We start from the raw sequence: 16,956 nt of genomic DNA on the forward strand, positions 1-16,956 counted from the left end.
TCCTTTTGGCTTTGTTTGGGTACTTTGACAAGGCCAATTTCTGATATCCATCGTGGCAGTGGCAGATTAGCTGGTTTGATCTAGCTAAATAGGCTAAGGCTTAAAACACTAACACTTTTTACAGCTTCTAAGACAATAACTAAAGTCTGTAGTGGTGGGGCGTGAGGTAGAGTTGTGTGAAGCAGCTTCAATGGTAAACTTGACTCTGACCTTATACAGTGGGGAGAACAAGTAGAGCTGAGAGGGGGTTGCTCTCACTGAAGTGAAGCGGGAATTCAGCAACTCTTGGAAGAGAGTGGAAGTTAATAAAAATGCTTCTTTAAGGTTAAAACTAACACATTCTGGCCCTTAACCTTCATCAGGGTTGCGCTGACTCACATAAGGGCTGATGGAGGGATGCTAGGAGTGGATGTGTTTCTGTACACTGATGGACTGAGAATTGCTACACCAGAGGATATTAGGCAATGGGAGCTGGTGACCACCAACCAGGTGTCAAGTCAGGTGTCTCAGGAGCCCTGAGACCACCGCCGAGGAGCTCCCTTTTGTGCCAGGACAGATCCTTAAGGTAATGTACTGAGAATACTGTAGTGTAGAATATCAACCGTTGTGTTATAGCTGTTTATACCAGGTGTCTAAACTGTCTATAAAAAATTATTGACAGTTTATAAACAACTTATAAACTCCTTTTGTATACCTTATACCTTGTATGCCTTATAGAGTTACTGTACCTCCTATTTTAAAGGGGTAGATATGATCAAACCAAGTTTGAACACGGCTGGGTTAATATGAGGTAGGCAGATTCTAAGCAGTTATATAGTATATTGGATTTTCTTTTTTATCAGTCCTAGATGCTGGTGTTTCCTGTTTGTTCTCTGTTAATGCGTAGGCCTACTTGATGTGCAAAAGCTGTGGTTTCCTCATTTCCTGTCAACCTTTGCAACTGGTTGATGTTGAACTGATAACTTTCCACTCATGTTCCTTTCTTTTACACATGCACAGTAGAGCTGTATCATTACCAAACAAATCTCAGGAAAACAAAATGGCTGACTCCTGTCTCTGTCACTGCCAGGTGTTTGGAGATGAAGATGATGATGATGATGGTTTCTACCACTGGGAGTCTGGTGGTCTGTCTGGTGCCATGCCTAGTAACATGGTATCTGTGATCCCAGTGGATGATGACTACCTTAAACATCAGCTCATACAGTAGGGTTTCCTGCCTATCGACCACACCTGTACAGGTATCTCTTTCTCTCACTAGCTCTTTCACTCTCTTTCGCACTCTCTGAAATAATTTACATGAGAAACAATCTGAGATTTCTTAATGATGACAAATGACATTGGCGTGCATCCCAAATGCACCCTTTATACACCAGGGCCCTGGTGATAAGTAGTAGACTATATAGGGAATAGGGTGCCATTTGGGATGCATTCCTAGATTATGATCTAATCATTCAGCTCTTGACCTCTGTGTTTCCCATCATATCCAAGTGAAGAGTCAAGCGTGCTAATGACCTGGTCGTCCGCAGGATGGTGGCCATCTCTGAGTATGACCCTTGGGAAAGTTCCCCCAACATGGACAGCGACATGAGTGTGGAACCTCCACATGGATGTCCAAATCCACTATAACTTTCTTATTTTGGTATTTTGAATTTAGTGAACTCTAGTTATTAGGTAATCACAGTTACAGGGCCTTACTGTGCATATTACAGCTACACCAAATGAACAGTAACTTTTCCCCAAAAACATTTTCTTGTAGGCTGAGTCGTGTGTGTTATGTGATATGGATGAAGATGGATTATATTATGTGAGTGCTGATTAAGTAGTCTTTGGAGAAATTAAACCTTGTTTGCCATTGGTTGTATATCTAAATGATGACGACTGCTTTGCCAATGTCTAATCTCCATCCAGGGGGACCTTCATGGGCTGAGAGGTCTGGTGCCATCCAACTACCTGGAACCACTACCATGGAAATAGGATTAACAAGGAACATCGGATACGTGAAATTATGCCAAGAATTGGAATTAGATAAAATGAAAAAATGTATCTGAAGAGATATTATGTTTCACTGTGTCAAATATCCAGATTGTCATATTTTTTCTTCTGCATAAATACTTGTGACCACATAAATCTCCTCCATAATTTGTAATGATCATTGGATCGTTTTTTTGTTGTTGCCGTTTGCAGGTCATCATGCACAGTAACGTAGTAGACAGATTTTGCTCTGTCCAAAGAAATCCTATGAACTACAAACCTCCATCTTCTTTAATAAGACGAAGAACACATAAAAAAACTATACAAAATAACAAAACGAACATGACGCTATGATACAAAAGTGCAAGCACAGGCAACTAGACATAGACAATAACCCACGAAATACCCAAAGAAGATGGCCGCCTAAATATGGTTCCCAATCAGAGACAACGATAAACAGCTGCCTCTAATTGTGAACCAATCTAGACAACCATAGACTTACATAAACACCTAGATAGTGAACCCCCCCCCCCCCGACCACGGATTAGAGGACGCCACTGGACTGATGGTCGAGTCTGGAGTGAGTGGCGCCTCTGGATTGGAGGGAGACTCTGGCAGAGCCGGACTGGAGGGAGACTCTGGCGGAGCCGGACTGGTAGGTTCCGGACTGCGACCCGTCGTGGTAGGTTCCGGACTGCGGCCCGTCGTAGGAGGTTCTGGTCTGTAGACTGTTGCCGGGCGCTCTGGACTGGGTACTGTTGCCGTACGCTCTGGACTGGGTACTGTCGGCGGACACTCTGGACTGGGTACTGTTGCCGGACGCTCTGGACTGGGTACTGTCGCCGGACGCTCTGGACTGGGTACTGTTGCCGGACGCTCTGGACTGGGTACTGTCGCCGGACGCTCTGGACTGGGTACTGTCGCCGGACGCTCTGGACTGGGTACTGTCGCCGGACGCTCTGGACTGGGTACTGTCGCCGGACGCTCTGGACTGGGTACTGTCGCCAGACACTCTGGACTGGGTACTGTTGCTGGACGCTCTGGACTGGGTACTGTCGCCAGACGCTCTGGACTGGGTACTGTTGCTGGACTTGCGAGGCGCACTGTAGGCTTGGTGCATGGTGCCGGTACTGGTGGTACTGGGCAGAGGACACGCACCTCAGGGCGAGTGCGGGGAGGAGGAACAGGGCGTACTGGACTGCCGAGGCACACTATAGGCCTGGTGCGTGGTGCCGGCACTGGTGGTACCGGGCTGGGGTACCGGGCCTGACCAGTACGAAGCCTGCCACGGTAAGCATGAGGTCTCCTACCTGACTTAGCCAAACTCCTCGTGTGCCTCCCCAAAAAAATTTATTGGGGCTGCCTCTCGGGCTTCCGTGCTAGCCTTGTACCCAGATATCATCGTCGTTCCTCCTGTGCTCTCTCCACCTGCTTCCATGGCAGGGTCTTGTCCCCTGCCATTACCGCCTCCCAGGTCCAGGATGTTTTACCGTCCAGTCTTTCGTCCCGAGTCCTAGATTCCACAAAGCGCTGTTCCTCCTTATCACGCTGCTTGGTCCTTTTATGGTGGGTTATTCTGTCACGTTCGTCGTAAAGAGGAGACCAAGGCGTAGCGTGATATGAATACATCTTCTTTAATAAGACGAAGAACACATAAACAAACTATACAAAATAACAAAACGACCGTGAAGCTATACTATAAATGTGCATACACAGGCAACTAGACATAGACAATAACCCACGAAATACCCAAAGAAGATGGCTGCCTAAATATGTTTCCCAATCAGAGACAACTATAAACAGCTGCCTCTAATTGAGAACCAATCTAGGCAACCATAGACATATTTAAACACCTAGATAGTATGCACCCCCATAAACATACAAAACCCCTAGACAGTACAAAAACACATACGTCACCCATGTCACACCCTGACCTAACCAAAATAATAAAGAAAACAAAGAATACTAAGGTCAGGGCGTGACAGATTGTTATACAAAAATCTACAATTGTTGAATGACCATAAACCATGGAAAGCAAACCATGAAGAAACACTATTTATTTATTTTCATAAGTACAATATTGCAATCAAATCTACTTTTATTTGAGAAACATGATTGAATACTTAACGGGAAGATTTATTCAGGGGACTGCATATCTAGTACATAAATTAAATACAACTTAAACATAGACCAAGGTCTCCAATCTTTTCAGAATCTTTCATTGATGTCACTGGAGTCCCTGATGTGTTTTTCTCCGTAGCCAACAGTACACTCATCCATAAAGTAGGAAACACTACACTGTGCAGAGGAGTTTAGTAGTACTCTCTACTTTATGGATGACTGCACTGTACATCAGTATCTTCTCGTTGCTGTGGCAGCTTCATGTTTGGTGCTGCTCAGAACCCCTCCTCAGTCCAATCCGTAGAGCAAATTCAAGGTAAGAAACTAACTAAATCGTCACAAAAACAGTCATGTTTTTTGTAATACATTGCGGATGTGTAACAAAATGATCTAATCATTTATAAAAGTGTACTAAAATCATCTCAACCAGTAGAACCAGTAAAATGTTACAATATTTTTGTAATACATTGTCTTTACTGCCACCATACAGTAAAACTCTCCTCTGTTTTATACAAAATTATATTCAATGAATCTATTAAGCTACATCAATCAGTATATCACACGGTCTTACCGTCTTTCTCTCCTCTATCCCAGCAGAAACAGAGGTGTTCTTATTAAGCCTCGTAGTCACGTGGTGTAAACCACAGGAAGAGGTTCAACAGTCTCTCTACAGCGATACCTCCTTCTGTCTCTGAGATACACCAACCAATTTACGCCCATACGGCCCACATAGACAGACATCTTCACTACTGACAGAGAATGTGTCCCAAATGTCACCCTTTTCCCTTTATATTGCAATACTTTTGAACAGATACCATCGTGCTCTGGCCAAAAGTAGTACACTATATAGGGAATAGGGTACCATTTGGGATACAGGCAGTGACAGTGCCCCCCCCCCCCCTTTCAAGGACATGCAAACAGACGATACATCAACTATTAAAAATGAGCTACTTAGATATTGTGAAATTGATACATATTTTATTGATCACTTTTCAAATTGATTTAACGTACTTACGTGGTGTCCATGTTGACTATAGTCTAGAGGAGAGATCAACAGCTTAGGATGTTTTCGGCTTATAATAGAATATATCCACTATTAAAGGGGTGAAGTATAGGTAAAAGAACAGTCTCGTGAGGGTTTCTCAGACATGCTATAACTAATTGATTCATAACCTGTTTTGTGCAGATATCAGCTTCATTGCATTAAAAGACTTGATAGGATAGGTTACACTGTTGCTTGTTCTCTTGTCTTCTAATGCACTTTGCTAACAGACAGGAACCCATACCTCTACCCAGTTTACAGCAACAGAAGAAGTGCCATCTGCAATAGGCACAACTGAAACACGTGAGATGACGTTTAAGTGAGATATGCCCGATGTGGTCAAGACAACCTAAACCTCAGAGTCAAGTCAAGTGAGAGAGGAGGAAGTGGGTGATGGGTGGAAACTGTGTGTGCAACTGTGCAAGATATTTTTGTGAAACGTTGACAACACACCGCTGTTCCAAACCTACACTCTACCTTTTCTTTGTTTAGTTGAAGACAGTTGAAGACCTACCAGTTCTCTCACATTGAATGATTTCAATGGCCATCTTACTAGTATTTCAACATCCCTACACTGTAATTACACTTTACTTGCCTATGTAACTACCATGTAATAACATAGATATTACAGACACATGGTAAAGTCATGATCCTTGAGTAGCTCTGGTTCAGGGTGTTGTGTGCGACTTTAGCCTCCTTGAAGGAGTCCTATAGCAATAGCCAAACATGACTTTGCAGCTAGGAGATTATTCCCGTGGCTCAACGCACTGTAGTGCTATTTCTGTGCAACATGGGACTACTTAAGGTGAAATGGATAGTGTAGCCTACCTGTACCTAAATTAAATCAGTGGCTATTATCCACAGGTTGTTGACAAAGGATTGATTGAATTAGGATTAGACAAGTATGAAATTGTTAAGTGTGGGGTATCCTGAGTAACCTGACCTGGATATGGGAAGGATAAAGTCCACAGAGAGGAAATTATATTTTCAGTCAAAACACATGGTTATATGACCACTACCTGCTTTGTGCAGTGTGAAGTTGGTCAAAAAGGATGAAGAAAGGAACGGAGTGTGTGCTGTTCCCCATTACTGACACTTGCTGGATTGTAGAAGAAATGACATAGAAGATTAAATCACATATAGCCTTTGTACTGCCCTCTGCTTAGTTAGAGTGAATAAAGTTAAGTAAAAATGATATGTTTACAGCTTTAACTGATTGGGTACACCTAATATAAAAAGGACATGGATGTGCTTTGTTTCCGGACAAAATAGATCAGAATTCCAGTGCTTTGATACTGATTCTCAACAGTTGTGTTGTTGGTTCTGTGGAAAAGCACAGGTCAAATAATGACACAGACTGTTCAATAACAGGAAGTTGATGTGAATGAAATATATTGTTTTTAATGATTAGGAGATCTAATAAGAGTGTAATAACAATGCTTGGTGTAATGCCCTCAACTATTATTTTAATACATACAAAATAAGATAAAAGGAAATCTCTATGTGCATCATTAATGCTGTCTCCTTAATTGTTGAATAAACTGTAACAACTATAATTTGGCAAGCAAAGTGAACTTTATTGAAAACAACTGCATTGCCGTCATACACAAACATATTCTGGGTTGTTTGGGTTGTTGATGCTGGGTTATTTATTCTGGGTAATTGAGACTGAAGGCATAGTTTAGTAAGAGAGTGGCTTTCAGATAGTTCATTTTAGACACCCGTGAGAGTAAATATCATTCCTGTCAATCTGTTCTGTTAATCACATGTTAAGGTTGAACACTGACTTCATTGAGGCTTACATAAGTGTATGAGTTCCTTAAAAGCCTCTGCAAATCCCATTGTTGGGATGGATACCACCTTATTATAATATCTAATAGAAGAATGTGTAACATGCAAAAAATTAAGATGAAATGTTCAGTATGTAAACTTAACATGATGAACAGGAATGACATTTACTCTCACGGGTGTCCAATAAGATCTATCTGAAAGCCATTCCCTAATAAGCCACGTCTCCTGAAAATAACCTAAGGATTACATTCAAAAAGACCCAGTTGATAGGTCAACCCAGCATGAAAGTAAAAAATACCAAACTGAAGGTTAAATAAAACCATGTTTGGGTAATTCCAACCACCCAACATGTTGGGTTATTCATACAACCCCACTGTCTGGGTCAAAATAAATCAGCTTGTGTTCTGTCCAATATTTACCCAGTGCTGGGTAACCAAAGAACCCGATTTGGATTGTTTTAAACCCAGCATTTTTTAGAGTGTTGCATTTGAGATTAGGATAATATTGGGCTCTCTCTAATTCACTGATACACATATCCAAAGATGCTAGTATTTATTTGGGCAGTGGGAGTCCAATGGCTGATATCACAGAGGTGATGAGTAGCAAAGTGCTGACTAAGATAACTTGACTTCCAGAGCGATACACCGGGCGACCATTCAACGGCTGGACTGGGCGATAGGTTCCCACCATAGGCTTTCCATCAGCAAACTGAAGCCGAGAAAATGCATCAAGCTGTAGGACACAAAGATTTTTTTAAAACATGTTAGAAATACAGTAAAAAAAATACAACTCAATAAAGACATACAAATAACAACTTTATGGACTATTTTGCAATACATGTACTATACATTCACTGACAACAGGTATAGGTATAATGTCAGGTATAAAAGTGACCTAGGTAAGGTGAGGTGTAATGTCAAGCATTATACACCTGTTGCCTGCTGAGAGGAATGGTATTTTTGAACACGGTCCAAACTACAGCTTCTTCACAGGGAGGTGTGGTAAGAGAGCCCTGGTAGCGGAAGTAGCTGGTCATATTACTCTGAGAGGGGATGAACATGTCCAGGGACACATCACTCAGGGTAGTGTTGGAGCCTAGAGGTGGACACAATAAAGACAATGGAACAAATACAGGGTCAAACTATCTTAAGTGGCCCCTATGGAACTACACAGTAATAATTTAAGGTGAAGTGTTGCCCAATACAGTTGATGTTGAGACCTGTAAATGGTCTACAAAATAGGCTACTGTTCATATTGCTAGTGATTGCTAATAGCTTTATCGAAGACACTGTGGTTAAAAAACAAGGGTTTTATTACTTTGTATCTAAACTATCAGCACACTATCACATAGGCCTATCCCTGTATGATCTGGAACATGCATCATTTAGTACCTGGATCCATGCTATAAAAGACACATAACAATGATTGTTGTCTATAAGCTGACTTACTGGGCATATTGATTGAGTTCAGAGCATTTATGATGGATTCGTATTTTTTGTTGGAGCTTCCTGATTGCTGAAAATATAAGAGATATTATCAGGATTATCAGAGAGTATCATTTATCAAAGGTCATATAAATCCCATTTTGTCATGTTGTAGAACATTTTATAAGATTAAGCTGAAAAATACCTCGTAAAAGAATCCCAGAACTCCAACCCCTGCAAGGTCTTTCAGAGCTTCATCCAAAGAGTTGTACTCCTCTTTTATATTTACTATATGCAGCTGTTGACATCAAGAGATATCATTGACAAATATGTCAAAGATTGCAATAAATGTGAATTTGCAAAAGTGTACATTAATGTGATTTATGTATAATTACTGTACACATAATGTAGTTCACAAAAGTTAAATTAGAATGGCTGATCTGAATGCTCATTTAAATTCATCAAGTAAGTAGTACAAAATTCACTTGGTTTCCTATTCTACAGGCATAGTGCGAATGAACACAAACTTATCATCATCAGCATAGCGTCTTGCTTCTTCTTTTCTTTCCTATTAGCCATGTGTGGGATAATAATAACCTTAAGGCCCGTCATTATAACTCCTTTCCCCCAGCATGGGGGGTTTGATGCCAGCTGCCTAGCATAGGGATATATGTCATCAGCATCTGGCTCTGAGGAACATTCCTCCGAGACAAGGCCTACCCAAACTATTCAAAATTCCATATTGCATTCTGTTTTCCATTCAGTTAAGCCTGTACTCGATAGAACTGTATCTAAAAGACCTAAAACTATGTGATAATCATAAATAAATATCAGGAGTTTTAAAATACATGGTGTATTATGGGAATGTTTCCTTTATTTTGGTAATCAAACCTCCATGGGATATCGTTCTCCATCGATGGTGTGTTCGGATCCAGGGCCACCATCCTTGCCCAAGTGCAGGTGGAGCTGTATTGCCTTGTATGGCACAGCCAGATCTCCACCATGTACTTTTGCTGTGGCAGGCAGGTCCACTTGAACTGCAGAGAGATGAAAGCTTTAGTCCATGTAAAATGAGATATGTAGAGTCCAAGGACCTTTGCATGTACTGTACTATTGTAATGTTAAGCCAATGTTATGGAGCTTTGAGCTTAAATCAGATCTGTGAAATACCAAGGCATTGAGTGAATAAGCCTTGCTATTTGTGTTCAATTCAACTACAATACACCATGCTGATAATAGTGTATCATTTGTAGGGTGGTTCTGTACTGTAAATGTAAATGTAGCATCTATATCATTTTGAAATCTGAAAATTCGCCCCACCCTAACCATGTGAAAAGAATTATGTAAATAACAGTCAATGTTTACTTTTTATTTGGGGCTATGGCAGTCAATTGAAAAACATTGTAACAATATTTCTGATTGGCTTCTCAACTTACCATCACATACTTTTAACGTGAGGCTATGACAGTCAATTGCAAATTAGTCTGACATAATGTTGCTTATCTCACCACCACTAATGAGATGGGTGTGGCTTGATGCATGTCATGCTGGAGCTCCTCAAAGTCAGGAGGCATGGTTGACAGTACGCACCTCATCTCTGCTGTCACATCCAACCTGGATCGATATTTGGTTTTAATGCAGACGAGAGCAATGAATCCAGCTTCACAAATATGAGCTGGTAAAGAGTACCATGAGTTTTAATGCTCAGAGGGAGACGGCAGGGTGTTCCTTTGTAGTGACCCGTGAATGCGTTGTCTGCAGCATTCGGTCACATGACATCTTGATCAGCTGTTCAATTTCAGTTACCGACATGTCAACAGAGACAGGATCACACAGTGATGGATTGGGAAGTAGGTCACAAGGTGCTCTTCCAAGCGTTGGAGGTGAGCAGTCATCACTCGTGTGGGACACTTACTGATGCTGTTGTCTGTTAGAAACATGCACAGCTGAGGGAAGGGGGCATGGTTTGCTTTTGACTCTACAATAATAATAATTTCCTCTGAATCCACTGATTCGGTCACTCACTCATCTGTAGAATGTTTTTGTATTTCCCCTGCATGCTTGCGTCGTTCAGTTTCCCAAATATGTCTGTTACATAGGCAAGGAGACACATTTTCTTTTCATTAAACAGAAAGTCAACCAAGTCTGTTTTTTTTTACATCCATTGTGAATGACAACAGTTCCTATCTCAATACAAAAAAAATCTTTCCAACACTCCCCCTTGGTAACCACTAAGCCTGGTGGGAAATAAAACATTGTCCTGCTCTGATCCTACTTGTCCACATTGTGTTGTGAACAGGCATGTGTGCAATGGATGTGGTTTGATGTAGTTTACAGTCGAAGTTACCTGCTGCAGTATATCTCAGAGTTCTGTGCCCAACTTTTTTGCATCCAGTTGCTCTCGGTGTATTATACAATGTGTCCATATGACAGAGGGAGACACATTCATAACTAGAGTGCAGAGGCCTGCCCGTCGTCCTGCCATAGATGGTGCCCCATCTGTGCAAAAGCCCACCATTCAATCCCAAGGAATCTGTTTTTCAAGAATATAGCCACATAGCACACTGAACATCCCCTGTACCGTTCCATGCTCGGGAGATACATTAGAAACTCACCAGTGCGACCATTGTTTGTGATGAGACTGTGGAAGGCCTCTTGGTACCCAGCGAATGTGAATGGTGTAAGGCGTTCATCTGGTAGAGTTCTTCTTGTCACAATGTTAATGGGGGACTGGGCTTTTCCGCCACAAGCCCCAGCAACCGTTGGCCAACCATCAGGTCCTTCACATGAGCAACGAGACAGAACATTGGTTATGTTTAAGAACTTTGATCCCAATGGGTATTTTAGCATATGTACTGAATGTATATGGTTTACCTATGCAGTTGCCACCACATGTAACCTGGGACTGGTAGCACCAATCTGGAGAAGGGATTTTTTGGACATTAACCATTTTTTCCCATTGAATGCAATGTATTGACAATGTCATATATTGTGAAGTTTTCCTTTTTGAAAAAATGTGACAGGATGAACATTTATGAACATTTGAACATCTTGGCCATGTTCTGTTATAATCTCCACCCGGCACAGCCAGAAGAGGACTGGCCACCCCACATAGCCTGGTTCCTCTCTAGGTTTCTTCCTAGGTTTTGGCCTTTCTAGGGAGTTTTTCCTAGCCACCGTGCTTCTACACCTGCATTGCTTGCTGTTTGGGGTTTTAGGCTGGGTTTCTGTACAGCACTTTGAGATATCAGCTGATGTACGAAGGGCTATATAAATAAATTTGATTTGATTTGATTTGATGACGTTTTCCTATGATATCATGTTGGGACATCATTAATTATCTAATGGCATAAATAAATGTTGCTTGAGTATTTCACTTCCTAAATAAAAAATAAATGACATAAGATGTGTTGTAAAGTCCAATGTTATTAGTCAATCAGATAGGCAGCTGTAAAGGAACACAATTTTAGTGGCTTTTGACAGAGACCATTACTCCAAGGCAAACAACCACAGAGGTAGGCCAAAGTACAATTAAACGTTCTTGATTATAAATCCAGCTTTTACAACAATGACAATACACAGTATCACTACGGTCCGATTAGAAACGTATAAGGCGCTAGGATTTAGGGCTAACTATGAGAACCGGCGCAAACTAACACAACAGTGTATTCACTCACGGAGCAGTGACCAATGCTTGTTCGTCCGGTTCTTTCCGAGCAGGGTTCATTCGTTCAACTCTACCCGAACAGGGTTCATTAGTCGATGGCTGGTTTGGTCATCAATGGCAGATTTGGTTGTCGTTGCTGCTTGCTGGACTGTCTCTTGCTCTACGACAGGCCTGCTGGGTTGTAGCGTCAGGCGTGTCAGCATGTTCTGGCCAATAATTGGAGTCACGCTTACATGCTGGAAATAAGCTCTTTACTTTAGTAGTGCTATTGATGTCGTTGTGATTTGTGTCTTTTACCCAAAGCAGGTGGATATCGGAGAGGAGCAGCAGCAACGAGGTGGACGTCCATCAGTCGATGTTCCATATATGTTAATTCATGGCTTTGATGTATTCACAATTTTTCTACAATGTAGAAAATATTAAAAAATTAAGAAAACCCCTTGAATGAGAAGGTGTGTTCAAACTTTTGACTGGTACTGTATATTTTACTCTGTTTGAGAAGATTGCCACATCCCTAACATGGCCGCACGATATCTGGTCACTGCTCCTCCAAAGTGTTCTTGTGAGAAAAGCTCAGAATATGTATGCTGCTTTATCTCTTGATCAGAGTTCAGATTATGACACTGTTAAAGCTGCTATCCTTAGGGCTTATGAGTTGGTTCCAGAGGCATATAGACAACAGTTCTGTAAATTGTGAAAGACACAATTACAAAGTCATGTTGAATTTGCAAGGGAACAAGCATGTATTTTTGATCGGTGATGTGGTTCACAAGAGGTCAAAGACCTTGAGGATTTAAAGACACATACTCCTCGAACAGTTCAAGAATTGCCTTTACGAAAGGGTTGCTACCTGCATTTATGACCACAAGGATCTCACTCTTGAGAAAGCTGCAGTCCTTGCATATGAGTTTGGGTTGACACATAAAACTACCTTCACAAACAAAGCCGCCAGTAATTATCCCTACCCAAAAAGCAATCTAGAGGATTCACCTCCTACTGCGAGGTTTCAGTTTTTTCCCCAGTGCCAAAGATAAGGATCGTCAGAAAACTGATTCTTCGTATTCTCCAGTTTGTCATTACTGTCGTGAGAAAGGACACATTGCCTCTCAGTGTCCTAAGTTGAAACAGAAAAATGAGAGAAGAAAGCAGTTTCTTCTTGTGGGAGCACTCCAGACCATTAAGGCTCTGGTTGGGACTAGTGTATCTCCTAAACAAGGTTTTGGATCAGATGTGTATGAACCCTTTGTTTCAGACGGGTTAGTGTCTCTGATGAGTGATGATGCTGTTAAGCAGCCTGTGAAAATACTGCGAGACAGTGGGGCAGCTCAGTCCTTTATTTTTTAGGGTGTTTTGCCTTTGTCTGACACTTCTGCAACTTGTTTCTTGTTATTTTGTTGTAGGAGTGAGGCCTAGCCTCTGGTGAAAAGGGTCTCGTTAATTTTGGGCAACAATTTGGCTGGCAGGAACGTTGTGTCAAATCCTGTCATTTGTAGGGAACCCAGAGTGGAGGAACCTGACGGGTTATCGGAAAAGTACCCTAGAGTGTTCCCAGCATATACCGTTACATGTGTTATGTCTAAGAAGAAAGCCGAAAGCCAATCTAGTATTGAGGAGGATGTCAGTAATTCCACCATGTTTGATCTGTCTAAGACGTTTATGTGTGGTCCTAATTTTGGTAAACCTCCTGAGTTGGCCTCTTCTTTGAAAACCCCAAAGGTGAGCAAATTTGTATGACCTCTGACAGAAGAGAGGGTCCCTACAATAGACACGATGTCTAATAAGCAGCTCATTGCTGAACAGAGTAAAGATGTTTTTCCTCGCCTCTCTTTTTATTAAGTTGATATGTCCAGAGGAGGGGTTTGATGAAGAGTTTGATGGGTTACTTTGACAGACATGTTCTGATGAGGAAATGGCGTTCTTGCACCACTTCTGGGTAAGACGATTAGCCCAGTATCTCAAAATTGTCAATCCAGTTACACTTTGACAAGAGATACTGAGGTTGGCTGATGATGGTAGTATGGCTGGTCAATAAGATCATATCCTGATTAACCATGACCATGACCATATCTTGGGTAACTTCTTTTGGCCTGGTCTGAAACAGGATGTTCTCAGATAAATGTACTAGAGCATTACATTGACGTTGGGGACTCTGCCAATCAAACAACATGTCTATCGAGTGATTCCTGAAAAGATAGAAAAAATCTGCAGTGAAGTGGAGTTCATGCTTGAGCACGGCATTGCCCAACATGGCAACAGTCCATGGAGTTCACCCTATAAATTAGTAACTAAGGCAGATGGGCCTCTGTAGTTTTGTTCAGATTTTTTGCAAACTCAATGCAATTACTAAGTCAGACTCGTACCCTTTGCCCCGGGCCGACGATTGTGTGGGCCGTGTTGGCACTGCCAAGTACGTTAGTTAGTTCGACCTATTGAAGGGATATTGGCAGGACCCTCTAACTGAGCGTACCAAAGAGCTGTCTGCTTTTGTCACTCCTGATGGTTAATTTTCTTACCTTCATCTTCCATTTGGTTTGAGAAATGCCGGAGCCATGTTTCAAAGGCTCATGCACATAGTGCTACGTGGTCTGGAAAATGCAGAGGCGTATTTTGACGATGTGGTTGTATTTAATGTCACCTGGCCAGAACACCTTCAGAACATTGAGTCTGTTCGAATCAATTTTTCCCTGCCAACTTGACAGTGAACCTGTCAGAGTGAATTCGCCCAAGCATCAGAGAAGTATCTTGTGAAGGTGGTCGGGCAAGGGACGGTCCAACCGGTCTTGCAAAAGTGGAGGCCCTTAATAATAACCTTCCAGTGCACAGATTCTTGGGAATGGCTGGCTACTACCGGGCATTTTGCAAGAACTTGCCCAGCATGTTGCTCCAATTACAGTTTTGACAAATCCGAACGTTGTTTTCCGTTGGAGCCCAGACTGTCGGGAGACTTTTAAGAAGACAAAGACTCTTTTGGTCTCTGTATCAGTGCTAGCTGCTCTGGATTTCCATTGTCTATTTGCTTTGAACGCCAAATGGCAGCAATGTAGGAGCAGGTGTGGTGCTTCCACAGAAAGAGTACAACAATATCGAGCACCCTGTGGGGTAATTTTCAAAGAAATGGGCCTCATATCAGAAAAACTACTTGACTATCGAGAAGGAGACACTCGCTTTGGCACTGGCTCTTCAGCACATCGAGGTTTATGTATTGGTCTCTACCCCTCTTGTGGTCTATACCAATCATAACCCTTTTATTTTCCTGCGAAAGACACGCTCCACGAATACCCGACTCCTTTGCAAGAGTCTCATATTTCAGGAGTTTCCCCTTGAAATCAGACATGTCCGTGATAAGGACAACTTGGTTGCTGATTGTATTTCAAGGGTGGGCAGTCAATAAGTTTAGTGTTTTGTGTTTAGCCAGTGTGTAGCTCTGGCACACATTTTGTTTTGGCTGCACGTTTTGGCGTACTGGAGACAAGTTTTGTTTCGGTTGGGCTCATCACAAGGGGATGAGAGTTACAGAAAGTTACAAACATCAAAATGTACCTGTTTTTCAAAATGTCAGATTTTTAGGCAGCTATATAAAAATAAATAAGTGAAAAAAGTTATAGAAAATTTTATAAAAAAGAAGAGATCTGTTTTGTCATGTATGAGAGACCGCCAGTTATCACCATGTTTTTATTGGAGAAAGTGATACATTTAAGTTTATTTTATAAAATGGATGTTGTTTTCTGTTGGTAAAAATATGGGATATATTTGCTGTCTTACCTGGAAAGGTGTTATAGGCTTTGGGGTCTTGCACAATGTAGTTTTTGATTTCAAGGTTGGTTCTGTTTAGGTGTGGGCTTGCTCTGATTGGCCATTGGTCAGGATGTGTTGCACCTGTCACCTAGTTAGTCAGTTGTTAGTTTCACCTGTGCTGGTTTGATCCACTTGGGCGGCAGGGTAACCTAGTGGTTAGAGTGTTGGACTAGTAGCCGGAAAGTTGCAAGTTCAAACCCCTGAGCTGACGTTCTGCCCCTGAACAGGCAGTTAACCCACTGTTAGGCCGTCATTGAAAATAAGAATTTGTTCTTAACTGACTTGCCTAGTTAAATAAAGGTCAAATTTAAAAAACATTTATTTTTAGCTCAATACTATAAATTGGTGTGTTGTTTTTTTTTTTTGGGGGGGGGGGGGGGGGGGGGGATTTAGTGGGAACTTATGGTGGGTTTCTTTTAAGACCCAGACTATTGTTGCTAGTGAATTTTTAGTGGACACCCCCATGAGTGTCTTTGAGAACCCCTCCTAAAACCCCACCTGTTTCGTTCTGGTTGCCGTGGCTTATTTGTTAGTTCCCTATTTCTGTTGAGCTAAGATATTTTATGTTTTTCGTATTTATTCATGCATTTCCATGGTATTTATTGTGAAGCTGCAAAGTACCAAGCGTTTGGTTTGTAGGATATTTAACTAGTTATTTTCCACTCAAGCATAGCTTTGCTGTAGTTTAATTTATTTTAGTAAGGAATAACTCAAGGTTTAGCTAACTACATTTTCACTGAAGCTTCCCAAACATTGTATACCCAATGCCAATTACACAAATACATCAAGTTTCAACCCCTTTTAGGTACTAAGATTGAATAAATCAAACAATTAAAAAAACTCACCTGCCCCTTGAATCTTCACAATGATGGCGAAGAAAAAGGAAATAAGTAAATGCATTGTGATTTATGTTTGCTTATGTCAAATTCAATCAGTTATTTTCTAAATGATGCCACACGCAGAGCATCTGGTAAATAACTGTTAGGTGGCAAGGTTCTCTAGAAAAGGCAACCCCTCCCACTAGGTTGTATCCATACCTGTTAATATTAAATATTAGTGAGATCTCCTTGTAGGCTATTTCCTCAGCACTACTCTTAACAGAGAGTTGGCATATCATATGATGATTTGAGATTTGGTGTACTCTC

General features: G+C 41.5%; 1 protein-coding gene and 1 pseudogene across 5 annotated transcripts; one reads left to right on the top strand and one right to left on the bottom strand.

The window, feature by feature from the left end:
- The first annotated feature begins 276 nt into the window (after window positions 1-276).
- LOC149972388 (RIMS-binding protein 2-like) lies at window positions 277-5,015 on the top strand (annotated as a pseudogene). The gene is made up of 3 exons (XR_016491348.1): window positions 277-565; window positions 1,070-1,238; window positions 1,482-5,015. The product of XR_016491348.1 is annotated as an RIMS-binding protein 2-like (transcript).
- A 1,675-nt stretch (window positions 5,016-6,690) lies between these two features.
- ca4 (carbonic anhydrase 4) lies at window positions 6,691-16,817 on the bottom strand. Of its 4 annotated transcripts, NM_001124487.1 has the most exon segments (9): window positions 6,691-6,831; window positions 7,530-7,657; window positions 7,857-8,020; window positions 8,374-8,440; window positions 8,555-8,647; window positions 9,241-9,386; window positions 10,965-11,129; window positions 11,224-11,268; window positions 16,657-16,782. In NM_001124487.1, coding segments are annotated over 9 exon segments (879 nt in total). In that variant the 5' UTR covers window positions 16,712-16,782; the 3' UTR covers window positions 6,691-6,815.
- Between the last annotated feature and the right edge of the window lie 139 nt (window positions 16,818-16,956).

The sequence above is a fragment of the Oncorhynchus mykiss genome, chromosome 24, assembly GCF_057628025.1.
Source record: "Oncorhynchus mykiss isolate SJ-2025 chromosome 24, ASM5762802v1, whole genome shotgun sequence".
NCBI lineage: Eukaryota > Metazoa > Chordata > Actinopteri > Salmoniformes > Salmonidae > Oncorhynchus > Oncorhynchus mykiss.